At 34.4% G+C, this 20173-nt stretch overlaps 1 protein-coding gene across 1 annotated transcript; it reads left to right on the forward strand.

The window, feature by feature from the left end:
- The first annotated feature begins 2751 nt into the window (after positions 1-2751).
- Positions 2752-6286, forward strand: LOC123892988 (probable plastid-lipid-associated protein 11, chloroplastic). Its single transcript, XM_045942900.1, has 3 exons — positions 2752-3336; positions 4670-4735; positions 5996-6286. The coding sequence occupies exons 1-3, from the start codon at positions 2834-2836 to the stop codon at positions 6093-6095; spliced, it is 669 nt and encodes a 222-aa protein (XP_045798856.1). The 5' UTR covers positions 2752-2833; the 3' UTR covers positions 6096-6286.
- Positions 6287-20173: the final 13887 nt, after the last annotated feature.

Consider the following 20173-nt stretch of genomic DNA (forward strand, 5'->3'; position numbering starts at 1 on the left):
CAACCGGTGTGAGACTTCTTAACAACTAGTTTATTGTTTGATGTCCTAGAAATCCTTAGTGGGATGCTTGTTTTTAAGCCATGGTTTGTTGTTGACTCACTTCTAATCGAATCACATTCTTCTTTCCCGTACCATATTGCCATTGTTATAGCTTCTGCTGCCTGTGGTATTCTCTCCTTCCGTTGTTGTCCCTAGCTCATCTCCTTTGACGCACCATGCCGAGTAGCTCAGTGAACAATGACAATTGCATGAAAAAGCTTCAAACTCTAACTTCTTCATCATAACCCAGAAGAAGAAAATGCGATTGTGGGGCTCGAACATTCTTGTTGAAGGCTAAAACAGGTCTGTACGCAGGGAGGTTTTTCTGAAGATGCTCCCTTATTGGATGGTATAATGTCAACTGATTTTCTTATCAAATTAAAAATGTCTACCATTTTTTTATGTTTTTTTTTGTTAAACTTGATAATGGCTAATGTATAACTCTGTTCTTTTCTCAAATTATGTACTACTGAGAAGTACTTGCAATTTATTTATCTGGCTTAATGTTGAAGAATAAAGAAGAATATGCAGTTCAAAGTGAATCTAGTGCTGCTGCACTTGCAGTAGAAGTTATGGATGATTCAAGAAAAAAGTGCAAAGTTCAAAGTTATGAATGCTGAAGGATTAAAGAGAAAAATATTGATGTTTCTACTTGTTGTCTTAGTCTTGGTTAACCTGTACACGTTTTGTAACAATATTAGCAATTTAGTTGATATAGTTTAATTACTACTCGGTTTTGAATATAAGAAAAAAAAAATAAATTTAGCTTCATTGAATAAAACATTATCTGGATTTAGATACATGCATGTTTTATTTAATAAACCTAAACTTTTTTTTTTTGGCTAAAAGAAGTCCATATTGTCCTTGATATTGCCAAAAGAAACTCTTATGTGTGTGACATCACAAAGTTGAGTATAATAGTCTTTAATGTCAAAAGGATTTGTTAAGACAATAAGTAACAAACGACTTAACAAGAACTTCCTCTACACAAAGAGAGTACAATTCTTTAATAGAATCTTCAACCCAATAAACCCCTTAAATCTCATTGACATAGATTCCTATATGGTTTGAAGACCAAAATGCAAGAATCAGAGCCAAAGTTATATATGTATCTTCAGATTCTCGATGTGGTCGGAAATAACTTGCATTTCATGGATCATCGTACATTCCTGTACTCGATGAGAGCTTCCAAATTCTCGATGTGCTCTCTCGGATTTGTCGAGCCATCGTATATATCCATTACCGGTGGTTTCTCCAATCAGGCGGGTAATGGGAGCTCCCTGATCCTCCTAGAGAGGGGTCCCTGATGATTCTCCTCCCCAACTGGCGAGCGTCGTCGCTGATGTCGTGGGGGAGTGACCCTTCTAGGGGAGCGCCTCCTCGGGGAATATCATGCTCGTCTTTCCTCGCGAGGTGGGGAATTTCGAGGAATCTCCTCGTTTTTCCATGGGCTTGGTCTTCTCTCAGCCCTTCTTCGAGGAGGCGGTGTTCTCGACCTTGAGAAGCTTCGGCTCCTCACCGGAGTGGGAGATCGCCGAACACGACAGGTTTGAAACTGTGTCGTGACTCATGATTCCGCGATTGCGTCAATGCGACGGGTTTGAGACTCGAGCCTTTGGTGATGCTGCTTGAATTTCTGGTTCGGTTGCAAGATCATGTCCGACTGGGGGTTGATCGCGTTGACCAGTGCAACCATGATGTCCTGCATAGGTGCTCCCCGAGGAAGAGTCATTGCTCCAGTCGCAGGTGGCGGTGTAGCCACCTGGATCTGTGGATCCTCAGGGACGTAAGGCTCGTAATCCATGTTCTGTTGTTCTTGGCTTTCTCCGGTGACGGAGGCCATCTGTCCATCCAACGGGTGATACGGCGTGTGGATGTTGTTCTCTGCCATATGCTGCGGGACTTGGTGGTTGTTGACGCCAGTCATTGGTCGCGTAGTTGGTTGTTGATGGAAGCTTTTGGTTTAGTGATAGAAAAAACTGGGAAGCTTCAGGTTCCCACAAATGGAGCCACTGATCTTACCTAATCAGAGAGGACGATTGCGCTAACGTTTGCTCCGTGTAAGCCCCTGTTGAAATGGAGGGGTTGTGTACCTGCAGACACTCCGACGCTCAAGTTAGTAAGGTTGAATGAAGGTTTTCTTGTGCTAAATGACACGTACCTTATAAATGACAATGGGTTGAGTATATATAGCCCCAAGCGCTGGGCCAAGACCCTTGATAGCATTTATGGTCATCAAGTGGCTACCGAAAAACGGCTAGAAAAGCCATGATGAGCAGTTAATGCCCATCATTCTGGTGAACGACCGTTACAATACGCGTTGATATTATGACCGTTGGTTCGTCGAACACAGTTCGCGAGCAGCCTCTTACTGGGCCTTGCTCGACAACTTTTACTCGCAATTCCTTAGTAATGGGCTTCTAAGCCCAGTCCAGAACATACCCCTTGAAATTATACAACGTCAATCAAATTACCCCATAACGTGGACTTTGACTGGTAGTGTCAGGGGACAATTTGATTAACTTTTTATAATTTTAGGATGGTATTTGCATATTTCCAAATTTCAAAGGAGTATTGGATGAATTTTAAAATTTCAACATATATTTGACCGTTTATTCATTATTTTATTATATTACATAAAAACGTGCCCCACACACGTGTTTCCGACATTGAATTTTTCTAAAGTTCGCAACCGCCAAATCTTTCTAAGTTCACTCACTCCACACACTCACAAGTACACACAAACTTTTACCAGCACAATGAAACTCAATTACCACCACCACCACACATTCCCATGGCCACCACCACCACCACCACCACCTCTTTTTTCCTTCCAAACTCATTCAACACTCAAAACACCAACAAAAAATTCCCAAAACACCCCTACTCTCCCCCAAAGTTCACCGCCTCATCTATCACATCCCAATCATCAAAATCCGCCAAAGACCATCTCCTCACCCTAATCTCCGACCAAGACCGCGGTCTCAAAACTCAAAACAACCCTTCCAAATTAGCATCGATAGTTTCCGCGATCGATGCATTGGCCGCGATTAGCACCGGCTCTGTAACAACCGGCGACAACTTATCTGCCACGTGGCGGTTACTCTGGACTACAGAGAAGGAGCAGCTGTTCATCATTGAGAAAGCTGGCTTGTTTGGAACCAAAGCTGGAGATGTATTGCAAGTCATTGATGTTCGGAATTTGAGTCTCAATAATGTTATTACGTTTCCTCCTGATGGAGTTTTCTTCGTTCGATCAAATATTGAGGTTGCTTCATCGCAGAGAGTGAACTTCAGGTGATTAATTTGATGAACTTCAGAGAGTCAATTTTGATTTCTAATGTGAGTTTCATATAATCTGCTCGACTTTCAAATGTGATTCTTTAATTCTAGATTGCTAGATTTCTACTTTATGGTAGGTAGGACAAAACTTATATGCAACACAACATTGAACTCAAGTGGTTAATGACTTCCCCTAGGAGGAATCATTCGGGTGAACCCGAGTTTCTCCTGGTGGGAATAATTCTTGGTCAGACTTTACTTTACGGCCAAACTATAGATTACCGGTCGTTCCCCTGAGAACCAGAATGTTAACACACAAAAAATCTTGCATGCATCTTCGGTTTTTAGTTGTTAGCTTAAAATTCACTTTTTGTGTTATAACAAAAACTTGTAGAAAATGAACCAAGATATTAGGCTCAAGTGGTTAATGAACTCCTTTATGACGAATTGTTCGGAAGAACCCGAATTCGATTCCTGGCGAGAACAATTCTTGGCCGGACTTACTTACCTTGCAGCTTTGTTTACCTCGCGGCCGAACTCTAGACTATCAGAGGTCCCTCTCCCCGGCGAAATAAAAGGTTAACAGAAAAAAAATATAACTTGGAGAAAATGTGAATTTGAGAAAATCACGGGTAGTTAAGTTACAAACATGCAAAAAAACACCCAAATTTTGTCCTTTATCTTATCAAGCGACCACCCTTGAATCTAGGTACATTTTGTTCAAATTCTAGTAGTCTTTAGTTTTCTCAGTCTATGTATCTCAAGCTTTAAATTGTTAGCCAATGTCTTCAAACATAGGATTAAGCATTTCATATAGTTGAATTTTTCGGGGCCTTAGAGAGGAATGATCTTCTATGACCTGTTTTATTGCTATGGCCTCTCAATACAGCTACTCCAAAGTGAATTTTAGTTCACAGGCTAGTAGTACAAATTTGATCTTGTATCATCAAGGGCGTGAGTTCAAATCTCTTCTGAAACTGAAACAGATGCAAAATGTGCTCTAGTTCCACTTGGATTTATATATTTCTTCTAAGGAAAAGTTGAATTTCATTATGCTGTATAAGATACATTTGAAGTCCAAAAGACTCTTGTCAAAGATGTAATATATCATTAATTCTAAGCCTCGATTTTTTTCTTTGGTGTGATTCCGTGCCTTCTTTACAACTTAACTTTTTAGAGAAGTTGGCCATTGACATAAATGATAGTATAAATTTTTTTAGATAGTTCTGTAATATGAATGCCATCAATCGTTACTGTCTAAAATTTGGCAGACTGCGTTATTAAGTTCATAATGTTTATATAATAAAAATTCATATTACCTGCAAAGACTAATATTTGGTCATTTCAGATTTACTAGTGCAGTGTTACGTGGGAAGAACTGGGAAATACCATTGCCTCCATTTGGACAGGGTTGGTAAGTACTTCAAATTTATAATGTTTTCAACTAATTTTTTTTAATGATATGTAAAATTTAGAATGACCATTAACATTATTAATTCATAGATGCTAGATTGTTAGTTTCTTGTTGTAAGCATGGCATTCCATTTGTATTAATTGTCATACAGATCATATATAGTTTACACACTGGAATATTTAGTAATACTATTTAGCAATATTCTATATAGTATTAGTGATTTAAATAATCTCCCACAGAATTGTGTTTCTGTAATTTTGGAAAACTGAAACAATTATGATATAGTAATTTTACCATACATGTATCGTTGGATTCAAACACTTGGGAGTTTCTCAGAGTCAAGGTCACTATCAAGAGGTATCTTACATATCTATCAATACCTATTTACACATCTGAAAATGTGCCGAGAGGCCAAGAAATCTAAAGAATTGAGTTTCTAAAGATAGTTGATTACACAACCTTGTAAATACAGTCTGTATCTGATTGGCGATTGAATACTCAATGATCTGCTTCACATTGATTCTTGAGCTAAACTAACCCCAAGAGATTGTTTATGGCCATATAGAAAAAGGTAACAAATTTGTTCGTAAACAGAACGACAAATCCAAGGGTTGCTCTATATAAACTTCTTAATTGAGATCAGCATGTAGTAAAGATGTTAAGATACATGATATACGGTATGAATCACATGATGTTAAATGAAATGAGATCTCTTTGTGGGCCACAAGCAAGGCAGACCGACATTCCTTGCTACCATCTTATACACCTTCAAGTAATCTTTGTTTGAAATTCGAGAACCCCCCCCAACTACTATTCCTCTATTCCCCTCGTTAGATGAACATTGATCCAGTAACTTGATCATTTCCAGCAGCAGAGCTTGATTGATTTCTCTAACGCTGTGAGCTTCACTTCCAATGAATCCACTAATTTTGTCATCTGTAGTAGAATGTTTGAATGTTTAGTAGAAAAGGTAGCAGAATTATCTCAGCTCTTGTATAAAAGAAACCAAAGTTATTGTTCCTCACAGAAGATGATTCTCTATCTGTCCAACCACTAACAGTAAAGATCCAATTATGGTACCCTTTACCACTCTCCTGCTATAGCTACATTTCATTATTCGAAAGGTTTTATGATCTTATATCTTAGCTTTTTGGTTTCATTTGTATGATTTGTCCCATTTTACCTTTTTCTGTCTTGATTTTCTTTTGAGAAAAAAATGTATGAACAAGGTTGACCGGTTCTGTCGCATTTTATTTATAGGTTTGATACTGTATACCTCGATGATGAACTTCGAGTTGTAAAGGATATCAGGGGAGACTATTTAGTTGTTGACCGAGCTCCCTATAGCTGGAAAGAATGACTGGAATCTTCAGTCATTGTTTGCTCATCTTCATTGAAAACACTCAATTCAACTGCGTGTATGGTTTCAGTTCTGTCTTTGTACTTAATTATGTTCGATGTTCATTTAGTTTTCTGAATACTGAATTGCCTCTTGATCTCCTTTGTAAATCATATTGTTTGTTCTTAAATAACAATTAGAGATTGCTACAATTAACCAGTGCAAATATAGATTATATCTAAGCTGCTTCTTTGAGCCAGCAGAATGAAAGATGTAATAAATAGCATTATGAAAACCTATATGATATTCCGGCAGGATAGGATATTATGAAGCACTGACATGACACATAAACCCTGGTAATAATTTGAAAAATTGTAGGTAACCAAATGTGACTATGAGTCGGTGTTAGACATTGGACACGCCTTTAATCAGTTAATGTGATGTGTCGGTGCTACATAGATATAGCTAATGTGATTATCTGTTTGTTTAGAAGCTGACCGCAAAGGTAACGGCAGTCGAATGGTAATACAACCAAAGTTATGCACATCCAAAGTGATTTGGAGGGTGGAAAATGTTCATCCCTTTGGAGATTGGCGGTGGACGAGAAATCTTCATCCCAGGAAGCATTATTAGAAGGACTTCCTTTTCATTGGGTCAAACAATCAATTAACCATTTCTCCACCCTTGCCCCCTTTTTTTTAATAGGCAAATCAACCCTTGCTCCCTATAATTCTGTGCTGAAAGTTTGGCATTAACTCGCAAGGAGAGATACTGTGACTGATGACTCCCGGTCATATTATCCCTTGCTCCCTATAATTCTGTGCTGAAAGTTTGGCATTAACTCGCAAGGAGAGATACTGTGACTGATGACTCCCGGTCATATTATCTAATTAGGATATTTTTAGTGTCATTTCGAGTCCAATTGAGGCAATTTATGAATATTTTAGTTGAGTCTGCAAGAAGTTGAAGAAATGTCTACTATGTTAAGAAAACCTTTGAATCAGATCAAAATCACCCTAACCACACAACTTTGTAGTCATATTATGTTTTTTTATAGGATATATCAACTGATTCTGTCGGGACATGGTCATTATAGAAGTTTCGGTAACGAGAGATGAAGAAAGAATGAAGATTTTGATGGTACAAGATCCTACCTGCTGCGCCTTACGCAGAATTAAAGGAAAATTGAAGACCCAGCTTCTGCTGGCTGTGCCTTGCGCATGTGCTTTTAAATGAAGTCGCGCCTTATGCAGATCGCTGATCTGTTTCAGATTTTTACGGAATTATTTTATTACTTAACAACAATTTGGTACACTTGCCAAATAACCCATTAGTGACATATTTCTAATATATATATATATATTTGAAACATTGTATTTAGTTGATAGAATTGCAGCTAGTGACCATTGGTGGTTGGATGATGTAGTGGTGAGGAAGTTGAAGGTTTTATCCTCATTCACAACATAACACTTAATTATACTAATAATATTTGTCTTTTAAAACTATTCAAAGTACAAGATGTGGCAAAAGTAGATTCAAAGATAAGCTATTTATGAAAAGCATGCCTGTTGGATATGCCTTGAAATCTTAGTTACAAGAAGTCAGAAAAATCTTTGTTGAATCTTTTTGCATCTTTGATGTTTTGAAGATTTTTTGGGAAAAAGTATATTTTTTTGGAAGACACTCTGACTTGGATTTGTTTTATTTTAAAACAGATTTATTACTAATTTTTTGGCATATTATTTTTCTATAAATAGGGAGTGCTTTATTCATAGAAAAATTGAGAGAGAGAGAGAGAGAGAGAGAGAGAGAGAGAGAGAGAAAGAGAGCAACAATGTAGAGGCAAGGATTAGGGTTTGCCACCACACAAGGGCTAGGGTTTTAGAGAGGAAAAAGGTTTTCTCTTGGTATAACTCTAGGGTGGGAGAACTATCTTTGTGGTACACCTTGGGAAACACTTATCAAATTGAGTCTCTTGGCCACGGGAAGAGATTCGGGTTTTTGGGTAGAATTAAGATTAATTCTTGTAACTCAATTGGAACTCTTTGTAAAGTTACTCGTTTGATATAGTGGAACGGAGGGGCTGCTCTCTCCCCCAGACTAGGTCATTATTGGACCGAACTGGGTAAACAAATATTGTGTTCTTTCTTCTCCTTTATCTTTTATCGGTTATTATTATTATTGCTTATTCCACTTAATTATTGGTTGCCGTTCTATTGCTCCACACATCAAGTTTTTTTATTGGTGTGATTTTATGACGAATTCACAACAATTGGCGCCCACCGTGGGGCAATTGGAACAATTTGAAGTGAGCACCATGGGTTCTAAGTCGGATATCGAGGGACTTTCCGAAAGCAATTTGGAATTGTGGAAAGTGAAGATGGAAGCAATTTTAATGTTCGGGATGACGGGTAAAACATGGAGTGTTGTTATCCGGTGCCTCGAAGATAAAAGGTGAATGGAGATGGTGAAGACGGTCGGCCTGGAGAGGCGGTGGTAATAATACTCGGGTTACTTCTGAAACAACAACTTTTTTATGCGGAGGTGCTAGTGGAAGTTGAGATTCAGTGGAGTGTTTAGTCATGGACGTTGGATGCTCCTTTCACATGTGGTCAAAGAATGAATACTTTGAGACTCTAGAGCTAGTTGAAGGTGGAGTCGTTCATCTTGAAAACGAAAAGCTTGAAGGTTCAAGGTATGGGTTCAGTTTGTCTTACGAAGTTTGACAATCGTGAGTTTCTTTACACGATGTGAGGTATGTTTCTGAACTTAGATGCAAAGATAGTCTGTTCTACTATTGGTCATGCATCTATAACTAGTGGTGATTCTCATAATGTGGTTGAGTTGTGGGACTTCGGGTGGACCTGTTAGTGACATGAGTTTAGTTGGACTAGTGAACAAAGTTTACTAGGTGTTGAACTGAACTTGAATTGTTGGAGACTAACATTAGCTTGAAGTATGTTTTAGAGGAGTTGAAGAGGTCTTGTGTGTTACAAGGTGGAGATCATGGTGGGTATACTTTGGTGGAAACTCAGTTTGAGGTGGAGTCTTCCAATAGTGGTAGACAGTCAACATTAGCTCTTGGCTATCTAATCGGAGATAGGGAGGAGAGTGGAATTGTTGAACCAAAGGGGGATGACCATGGAAACCTTGTGGATTATGTTTCAATTGTGGCTGAAGAAGTGCAAGACCTTGAGAGGATCTTCAGGGAGGCAATTGAAAGCAACAGGTGATCAGACTTGGTAACTTGTGAGACTGCTGGAGGTAGTTGGATACAAGGAGAGTTTGATGTTGCAGCTTGTGGAACCACCTAAAATTCCAAGGTCGGTTTGGAGCCAAGCAAAACTTCGAGAGTACGGAAAGCATTCCGGGGTCGAAGAGTGTTGAAGGCTTGTAGGGCTATCACAAAAATCCATGGATAGTCGGAGGCAAGCGATTCTTCAGGAGGACGGAAAAGGCACAATCCGGGGGCTGAAGAGGGATGGTGGAGCTTGTTAAGCTATCTAAAATTCCGATGATAGTGGGGAACAAGCGTTTCTTCAGGGAGGTACGGAGTTGACCACTTCGGAGTCTGAAGAGGGTGCGGTGAATCTTGTGGGGCTACCTAAAATCCTATGGTAGTGGGATGCAAGATCTTCATAAGAGCGGAAGGCATTCCGAGGATGAAGAGGGAGGTACAATCCGGTGATCTTGAATAGAGGTTCAAGATGGAGAGAGCAGCACGGTGGTTGATATGGGATCACCATCGATTTAAAGGCAAGGTGGAGAATTGTTGGATATGCCTTGAAATCTCAGTTACAAGAAGTCAGAAAAATCTTTGTTGAATCTTTTTGCATCTTTGATGTTTTGAAGATTTTTTGGGAAAAAATATATTTTTTTGGAAGACACTCTGACTTGGATTTGTTTTATTTTAAAACAGATTTATTACTAATTTTTTGGCATATTATTTTTCTATAAATAGGGAGTGCTTTATTCATAGAAAAATTGAGAGAGAGAGAGAGAGAGAGAGAGAGAGAGAGAGAGAGAAAGGGAGCAACAATGTAGAGGCAAGGATTAGGGTTTGCCACCACACAAGGGCTAGGGTTTTAGAGAGGAAAAAAGTTTTCTCTTGGTATAACTCTAGGGTGGGAGAACTATCTTTGTGGTACACCTTGGGAAACACTTATCAAATTGAGTCTCTTGGCCACGGGAAGAGATTCGGGTTTTTGGGTAGAATTAAGATTAATTCTTGTAACTCAATTGGAACTCTTTGTAAAGTTACTCGTTTGATATAGTGGAACGGAGGGGCTGCTCTCTCCCCCAGACTAGGTCATTATTGGACCGAACTGGGTAAACAAATATTGTGTTATTTCTTCTCCTTTATCTTTTATCGGTTATTATTATTATTGCTTATTCCACTTAATTATTGGTTGCCGTTCTATTGCTCCACACATCAAGTTCTTTTATTGGTGTGATTTTATGACGAATTCACAACAATGCCAAATAGTGGCAATAATGTCACTATTACACGGTTTTGGATGGAAGGATGGTGTTCTAATGTGGTGGTGTATTGCATTTTGCCTTGATTTTGTATTGTGTTGCTCGAGTCATTTGCAAGTGTGTTTCTTAGGATAACGTACTCCTTCCTTGTGCTTAGATCTTTTGGCGAGTTTTGATTTTGCTCCATTGTATTTGGATTTCTTACAAAGGATAACAAAGGAACCTTGGTGGATTAGACCGAAATTCAAAGCGTAAGAAACATTCTTCCTCATAAAAAATCTTATCAAGAAAAACCCAATGAGATAAAACCTTGATGAAGGGAAAAAAGTCCAGAGATTAAATAAGGATTCAAGCATAGACAACAAAATCAACAAAACCTAATCTATTGTGATTGAAATCATTTCAAATAGAATTAGGCAAATTATTACATCAAGTGAAGTTGTTTGTAGATAAATCAACGTTGGCCATTTTATTAGTACAACAATTCCCTTCTCTGAAAATGTGAGCCTTAGGAGGATGCCACAATATCTTCACATTTTTTTTTGACCGGAACAAATCTTCACATTAAAAGCTTTCAGAATCACAAATTCTGCCATGTTAGGAGTAATAGAAATGGTAGTATAATTTATACTAAGAGAAACATTAGAAATAATAGAATTGATAGCAGTTCTGCAATCTATTTTCTTATCTTGAAATCTACAACTATTCATGCAAAACCAAATAGTATTAAAAATATTAATAATGACACTCTGGATGACAAGCTTGCACTGGCCAAACCAAGACTTATCTCAAAAGGTGAGGATACGTCGTACAAAACTAGGGTCAATATGAATATCAATGATATGCTGCAACCAACTCCAAATTTAATTAGCAAAAGGAAATAGGCATAAGAGATGCATTTCTTTACTACATTATACTTTTAAACTCTATCCCTCATAAACTAAATTTCTGCCTCCGTTCCTCACAACAGGTAAATGTTAAAATTGTGAAGTGACAATATTGTTATTTAATATTCATGTGTGAGATTGTGATCAAAACGCACTTTATTAATTAAGTCTTGGTTCTTGTTTCTAATTAGACTTTGAATTTGATTATATGATGAATGAACTCATATCATAAATTTATTGGTAGATAGTTTAACGAATTTTTAAAGAGTCTTTAATATCATTTTAAAATTGTAGATTAAGTCTATTCAATTTTATAAAATTGGTATATGTAAAATGACATTTATAAATATATTTTCATGTTATTTTTCATCTGAAATTGACACTCTTAACACCTAATCCTAACTTCTAAGATACACTCAATGCAATTTTATTTCAATATTTTGATATGCTTCCATCGACTGATTATGGACAAAATAATGGTACGTAGTTGACTAATTAGATTTGGGTAACGGTGATATTTGAAGTCTCTTTCTGTCCCCCTCATTAACAAAGATAAAAGGGACATAATTGCATCATCAAAAGAAAAAAAGGGATGCTACAAGAAAAATTTACTCATAACAAATAGAAATGGCTTTGGATTATTGTGTGATTATGCACTAATTAAGCGTGCAAGTATTAGCCGCAATAGGTGGGACCATCACGTGTGAAATTTTGATATTTTATTGTTTTTTTTGAAGGATTTTGATATTTTATTGTTAATTTGTTATCCTTTTGTTTTTTTTTCCCTCAAACGTCACATCTCATATTTTTTCCGATAATTTTAAATGGTAATGACTGCGGTAACAATTTATAGATAGTTCATAACAATTTTTTATTATATTAAATCTATACGTTAATATTTACATATACATGTTATACATGAAAAATACAATAAAAAAAGATCATATGAATAATAGATAAAATAAAGAATAGCTCATTTATTTTGGGACAGAGGGAGTATAACTTAGGATTAAATATATTTCTAAGTCTCTTTAAATATATTAAGTTTTTTCGTCAAAAAAAAATATTAACTTTTATTTTAGTCTTTTTAAATTTGAAAAATGTTAAACAGTGTCTCCGAGCACTAGCTAATCATATCAATATAAAAATGTTAAACGGTGCATGCAACATATTAATGATATAAAAAGTCATATTTTTATATTTAATTGTCTTTTTATTTCCTTTTTTGATATGTTTAACTAGTGTCGGAGACACTGTTTAACATGAACCTTTAAATTTTTATGAACTTTGATCTCTCTAAATTTTCTGATTTCAAAATTGTTGGGTTATGAGGATATTGATACAAAGTTTTCATTACCATTAGCGATAACTAATCTCCGTTAAAAAATATGTTGGTATACAAGGTGGATTCTCATCTTCTAACATGAATTTTTTCCATTGCCGGGTACCGTTAACTTATCTATGTGGCATTAACGATTATTACCTACTTTGAGGAAAAAAAAACGGTTTGAGTAAAATATTAACAGAGGGACTAACATGGCTCAGTTAAATTTTGTAAGGGATTAAATAGGGATTTTTTTTTTCTCAGAGATTAATTTGTGCTCGAAAGTTTTTGTGAAAGGTCAAAATGAATCTTCACTTTTTTTTTATAAGATATTAAAAATATGATTAGGTTTATAACTTTTTTTAGTCCCTACTTTGGATTATAGATGTATCACAATTTTTTATATTATAAATTATTATAGAAAATTTTGATGCATTATATTTTTTTAAAGTGTGAAAAGGATCGACAGATAGATTTAATTTAAAGAAAGAAGAACATGTTAGAAGTTAGATGGAAGGGTGCAGGCTGTAGACTGAATTTGGTCATGTTCAATGCCTTCTAAGGTGAATGTATTTGGTATCTATCATCTAGGGTGGAATTATGGCCAAAAGGAGTAATTATATTAGAGACTTACATCAATATAACTTTTTCTTTTTATAACTAAAAGTTGTATTAATAAAAAGTACTCAAAATTAACAATACAAAAGAAATCTTACATCAAGATAGTTGTGTTTTGTGCAAGTAGAAACTCAAGATCATTTAATTTTCTCTTGTGGCCAATTTTTTGGACATAATTCTAAAATAGTTAGGATAGCAAGCCTGCGAGTTGGAGCAATGATATGGTGGAAAAAATTTAGCCTTCAATTGATCATTATTTTTTTTATATAATTTTTATCATTAATATATAAGTATCGTTTTATACCACTGTACACATGTTAATACATATATAATTTTGATCATTAATATTTTTAATTATCTATTATAAAAAATTATAAAATTGTATCGTAAAAATATTTGTCAAGATAAATTGAACAATAGTTTATTTTCTAACTTTTAGTTTTTTTATATTAATTGAAGGCTAAATTTTTTCCACCATACAAATATTATATAATAAATAATTAAAAATATTAATGATCAAAATTATATATTAACATGTGTACAGTGGTATAAAACGATACTTAAAAATAAACAGATAAACAGAGAAAGTAAATTTTATTTATTTATAATAATTATGTGCACCAAAATTATAGAGTATTATTGTAAGAATAAAGATCCAAATATATTTATTGCCACCATGAGCTAGCAAATTCTTCAACAAACTCCACTTCAAGTTTGGATCATGGGATGGAAAGTGGAACATCTTCGATAGATCTGTAAATGTCCTAAATAATAATAAATATATCACAGAGCATGACATTTGGGTGAAATATTATTTTTTTATAATTGTAATTATTAATTTTACATAGTATATATTTCACACAATCTAAAGTTATATTATTCCAGCATCAATAACCAAAATGACTGAAGTAACTTTACCTGTCCCGTCTGTACAGAGAATTCTTTAGGATCATTATTGTTGTCCCCTCTTTGTTACCTTTGACACTTCATATTCATAGTGGAGTGGATTCTAGTTCATGAGCACTTTGTTCATTGGGAATTTATAAGAGCATCGGAAAAATCTAATTTTTTATATTTAAATAGGTTTTACATGTTCATATATTTTTTTGAAGAAGCTAAATTAGCCCACTTAAATTGGCGACAGAGAAAATCGAACTTCAAACCTCAAGAGGAGCACACTCTCAGGTCCCAAGCCAATACCAATGCACCAACCCAAGTGATTTTTTTTACATGTTCATATTATTATTATTATTATTATTATTATTATTATTATTATTATTATTATTATTATTATTATTATTATAGTTTTTTAATAGTAGTATTTAATTAACACTCAATCACTTTAATCCAACACTAATGGTTGAGTTCTGGAGTATACTTCAGTCCTCCAAGCTGATATGGAAAAGGGATACCGAAGAGTTTGTGTGGAGTCAGATTCGATTGTTGCTATTAATCTTATTGATAACGGTTGTCCTCCAAATCATCCTCGTCTTTCAATTGTTTCCCGCATCAATCACCATTAAGATATAGGAGTGAGAATTATCCCTACAACATATTTATAGGAAGACAACCATGTGGCAGATTGACTTGCAAACCACGCGTTAACTTTGCCTACGAGTATTCATATGTTTAATAATCCTCTATCAGATGTGTAAACCTCTTATGGCAGGATTGTCGTGGAGTCTATTTTAGTCGTAGAATTTCGTTGTAATTTGACCTAACGACCTCCATTTGCATATAAAAAAAAACTTATTAAATTAGACCCACTAATAATTTTATGGAAAATGCACTAACCCTAATTTTATATCGTCTATCAATAATTCTATATCACTATATTTTAATTTTTAGATATTTAAAATTGTTGGACCCATGAAGAGAGAAAATGTGCTTATTTGAGCACCTCTTTTCAATAGGTACTAATTCTTGTTTTGCTCTAATGATAATATATATTAAGTGCCTGTTCGTATTGAAATATGTACTACCATTAAACATGGTCAACACTTCTAAAGCATGTCACAGTGAGGTACAAGAAATCTTGATCAGTACTATAACCAAAATCTTGTGGGAGCTACCCATAAGCCATAACCCACTTTACTTCCATTGTATGAGTTTCACATGATATGGGCTCCACAATGATAATCACTTTTTATTTTTATTTTTATTTTTTATTTTAAAACAGTTTTTTTTCTTCATGAAATAAATTTAGAGTTAAGGGATCTAATCTATAGGTGTTTAAAGAGCGCTTATAAATTTATTTATATATCTATATATCTCTAAAAAAATATTAGCGGAAACTCAAACCCATAAGTTCTTGAATATAAAACAATCATTTAACCATATAATATAATATATTGTACTTACAACATCAGTCGAGACACACATAAACTGAATTTAAATTATTCACAAAAAAATTATTTGTTTTATGATATTTTAATCATTATTTAAATGCTTTTAGAGATTAAATTGACCGATTAAAAAATGGTTAAATAAATTTTTGTTTCTATAAAATTACGACTTTTTAAGTTGAGTTATTACGAAAAATTTATTCAATTTTAGTCTTATTTTTATTTTATAGAGATTAAATGTAGGACTAAAAGTACTATTTTTTTCTTCTAAAATTAGTAAACTAGATTGAGTATTTATTTTGTAGAAACTAACTTAAAAAGATCATAATTTACATCAATTAAAATTATATTTAACTCTTAAAATACTAATAGAATCCATAATTATTAATTCTAGGGTAATTGTAAAATCTTATTTATTATAAAATAAAATTATTTATGTCAAAATTCAGGACAAAATTGGTGATTCACTTATTTGTTTTCAAAGAAGAGTATACTAACATAGATAAGACACCAAATCTAATGGTTGAGGATAAAGGTTGTCTCGGCGAGATTTTCACTGAATTTTCTCCTGTGTTAATCTTTGCTCTTCACTTGTATTTTTATTGGTCGACCAACTTATACAAAAATAATGTAGATGGTCTGGATTTTATGGAAGACGAAATTAATGGGTGAGAATCTATTCCGATGAAAAAATTATAGACCTTAATTAGGGTCCCACCATCTCTGTAAATTTTCAATGGTGCATGCAAGGTGTACGGCATACAAATACTTCTTAAGGTGTAGTGTAGGCATATTTGTAGCCTGCTGGGCTTGTGGGCACATCATGAAAGAAAGTAATATTTGAGGGAATGGGGCCATAGTTGAAAGTCACCCTTCTGTAGGGAAATCTATGGGCCATACACCTCTATGAATGTTTTTTTTGTGGGGTTCCATTCCTTCACAACCTTTCCTTTGTGGTCCCTTTTTCAAAGAAATTGCAAAATTTCAAGGTGATAGAAAGTGATGCCCTTCAAGTACTACCTTCATGAAAGAAAAAGTGTGGGGTTAATATTTGGTTATGGATTGCCACTTTCCTATTGCTATGATGCTAATATATGTCGCCTAGTTTGGATCTAGACAAGGTTGTTGCTTCTACTTTAGGAGATTTCTTTTGTGTGAAAGCTTTATCTTGATTGTTGTTATTTTTTACCATGTTTTACCGTCTCAAATTAATTGTCACTTGAGAATATCAATAAAGTATTAATTATTGTTTTTCATTAGTTTGGATTAAATCATTTAAATGTAAGGAGTAAATATAATAAGACTTTCTAAGTCTTGTCACGGCAGAGATTATAAAGTTACTAATCGTAAAGTCATTAAATATATATACTTGATTTGGTGAATGTAGATCCTATCTAAAGTCTTGCTTGTGGCACAAGATCCCAAATAGGATCTCCTCTTGAATTAGTTTAGCTATTTCTTGGATGGCCAAAATTCATCCATCGTCTTATAGGGATTCATCAATGGACATTAGCTTTATATATAAGAAAAATTCATCCATCGTCTTAAAAGATGACATAGTTTTGCCTCTGCCACTAGTTTCACCAATTATGATTAGATCTTCTGGTTGATAGGCTTTGAACTTCAAATTCTTTGGTTATGGTTGACTTTGATCACATGATCATTTCCTTTGTTAATGCATACCTACAAATTTCTCAACTAGTTCCAACTTTTTATTGTCATGCTCCTAATTAACAAATCTTACGTGCATGTATTGATTCCTCGCCGATTAGAGTTTCTTTGCTTTGTGCCAAAACAATTTATGCAAAATTTGTTTTGTGGATCATGGTTCTTTGTTTATTGTTGCAATTAAATAATGCTAACATATATAAGAAAATATATTACTATCTTTTAATGGTTGCTCATATGATAGGTAAACCAAAGAAAGAAAAGAAAATAAAGTAAAAGAGAAAAGAAGAAAAAAACAAGGAGAAGAGTTAAGAGAGCAAGTGCAAGATAAACAAAAGGAGAAAACAATAGCAAGATAAAATGAAGATATCTTAGTTTTTAACTTGCTATTGTTTTATTGTTGTGAAGACTAGCAAGAATCGTGGAACAAATAATAATAGAAATCGTAAGGGGTAGGGTGTTGGAGGGGCGGGTTGGAGCTGGAGACGGCGGTTGTTTGCTTGGGAGGAGAAATTATTAGAAGAGTGTTGTGCTTTTTGTTTCATAGCATTTTTTTTGCAGAACAATGCTTTTGACAGGTGGTTATGGAGAACTGCAAATTCTGAGTCTTTTTCTGTCAAGGAAGCTTATTTGTCTTTGACGAGCATAGTAGAAGAGGGCGCTACCGACGAGGAACATGCTAATTTTCTTTAGACCAAAAATGTCGCTTTGAAGGTTTCCATTTTTGCTTGGTATTTTTTGGCGGATCGACTGCCAACGAAGGACAATTTAATAAGGAGAGGAATTTTGAATGTTGGGTTTCAATTTTGTAGTCTTGACTGTGGGTGTGTTGAGTCTTTATCACATTTTTTTTTTGTTAACTTTGGTTCTCAATCAAGCACTATTGTGTGCAAAGAGCAAAAATTAACTTATTGTGTGCATAACATAATTGGTTAACTTTGGTTGTTTAGTTATAACTTATAAGCATCAAGCACAAGCTCATTTTAAGGTAAATTCTAATATGAACCACTTTATCAAGTGATCCATGGTGGACCAGTCACGAATAACATTATAACGAATACGAATTTTACAAAATCCACTGTTGGATTGAAAGTTTAGATCATATAGATCATCCATAGAAAAATTTAGAAAAATTGAAAATCATTTGATATGTTATTGAGGCACATCAAGATTAACGGTTTATTAAATAACGTAAATCTTGATGGGTCTTAATAACATATCAAATGATTTTCAAAAAAAATTTAAAAAATTTATGGATGATCTATACGATATAAACTTTCAATCCAATAGTGAATTTTGTAAAATTCATATTCGATAGATCACTTGTCCATAGTGGACCACTTGTGAATGTGGTCCACCGTAGCATTAGTCTCATTTTAAATGTTTCAAATAAACAGTTTAATTGACAATTTGTTCTATGTATGTGAATTTAGTAATGATGAGATATAATATTATAATTTCTCCGGTCTTAAATATAAGCAAAAGTTAAGATGTATTTAGCTTAAATTTAAACTAAATATATTTTGACTTTTGCTAATATTTAAGACCGGAGGGAGTAAACCATACATCAATTGATTAAATAATTATGAATTATTATGAATGAAATGATGAGCAACAGAGAATCTATAGTGTTTAACAAGTAGATGATATACTTTTTCAAAAAAACAAGTAGATGATATAATTGTTAGGACTTAGAAGCATGTTTAAGTTGACTGAATCTAACCATACAAGTGTGCAAAATTTAAAGGTTAGTGTCAACTACACTATTTAAAATTATTCATATATGTTAGTTATAGCACATGTATATATAACTTCCAGATGCATGTCCATGTCATCTTTGCAGTGGCAGTGGGCAATTCTTGACTTCAACTAACATAGCTTGGAGATCGTCGCTATTGATTAGTATAGTTTTTTATTTTGATAAAAAATTACAACCTTTGTATATAGTAAAATGCATTTTTTAAATAAATAAACTGCAGCATAAAAATTGCATTTTATTCAGAGTAATCACATTGCCTATAGTTAATATTATGAACAAAAAATTGGATTCTCAATCAATTATGTCTCAGTGTCCTTCAAACAAAAATGACACAATCCTAATTGATTCAATTTATTCATACTATTATTATTTAAATATGAGTCATTCTACCACCACCTACACTTTTCCACGGCTGCTGGTGGTGCGATCAACCTTAACGGCATCATCACCCTAAAACCCCATCTGGGGTCATTCTGTTAACCCGTATAGAGTCAGTTTCTTCATAGTCCTCCTCTTTGTGGTGGTTGATTTTCTACTCCGACGCGTCGTTGGGGATGAGTTTTGTGGAATTCGGGTTTTACGAGTTCATGTGGTTCAGATCGGTATTTCGGGATGATTTGTCGTCCTTGTTCCTTGATTCTATGGTAGTTAGATATGCATGTTTCGAGGTTCCTTCCAACGTTTCGGGTTCATGATCGGAGATGGGTGTATCTCCGTTGCGGTTTCACTGTTGTCACTGTTGAGAATTGTAATTCAATAACTGATTTCTATGGTTTGTTAGATTGAATAAGTTGGTTACAACTAACTAAGTGAGTTAGTTACAACCAAATTAGTTAGTTAGTTTCTAGTTAAGTTTGTTACTTGCATTATAAGCAAGTGTTTTAGATTGTATAAATAGAGATCAATTGTATCATTTTACTATGGCCCTATATATATGTGGAAGAATAAAATTTTCTTTTCTCTTCATTTGCAATCTCTAGTATTCATTCTTCCCTCAATCCTCAATTCATTCCATTCTT

This window comes from Trifolium pratense, linkage group LG6, assembly GCF_020283565.1.
Source record: "Trifolium pratense cultivar HEN17-A07 linkage group LG6, ARS_RC_1.1, whole genome shotgun sequence".
Classification (NCBI taxonomy): Eukaryota; Viridiplantae; Streptophyta; class Magnoliopsida; order Fabales; family Fabaceae; genus Trifolium; species Trifolium pratense.

Excerpts from the sequence above, each read along its gene's own strand:
- LOC123892988 (XM_045942900.1), top strand. The coding sequence starts at position 2,834 with ATGGCCACCACCACCACCACCACCACCTCTTTTTTCCTTCCAAACTCA. Across the intron at positions 3,337-4,669 it reads TCGCAGAGAGTGAACTTCAG|ATTTACTAGTGCAGTGTTAC; the intron begins GTGATTAATTTG and ends TGGTCATTTCAG. Across the intron at positions 4,736-5,995 it reads CCTCCATTTGGACAGGGTTG|GTTTGATACTGTATACCTCG; the intron begins GTAAGTACTTCA and ends TTTTATTTATAG.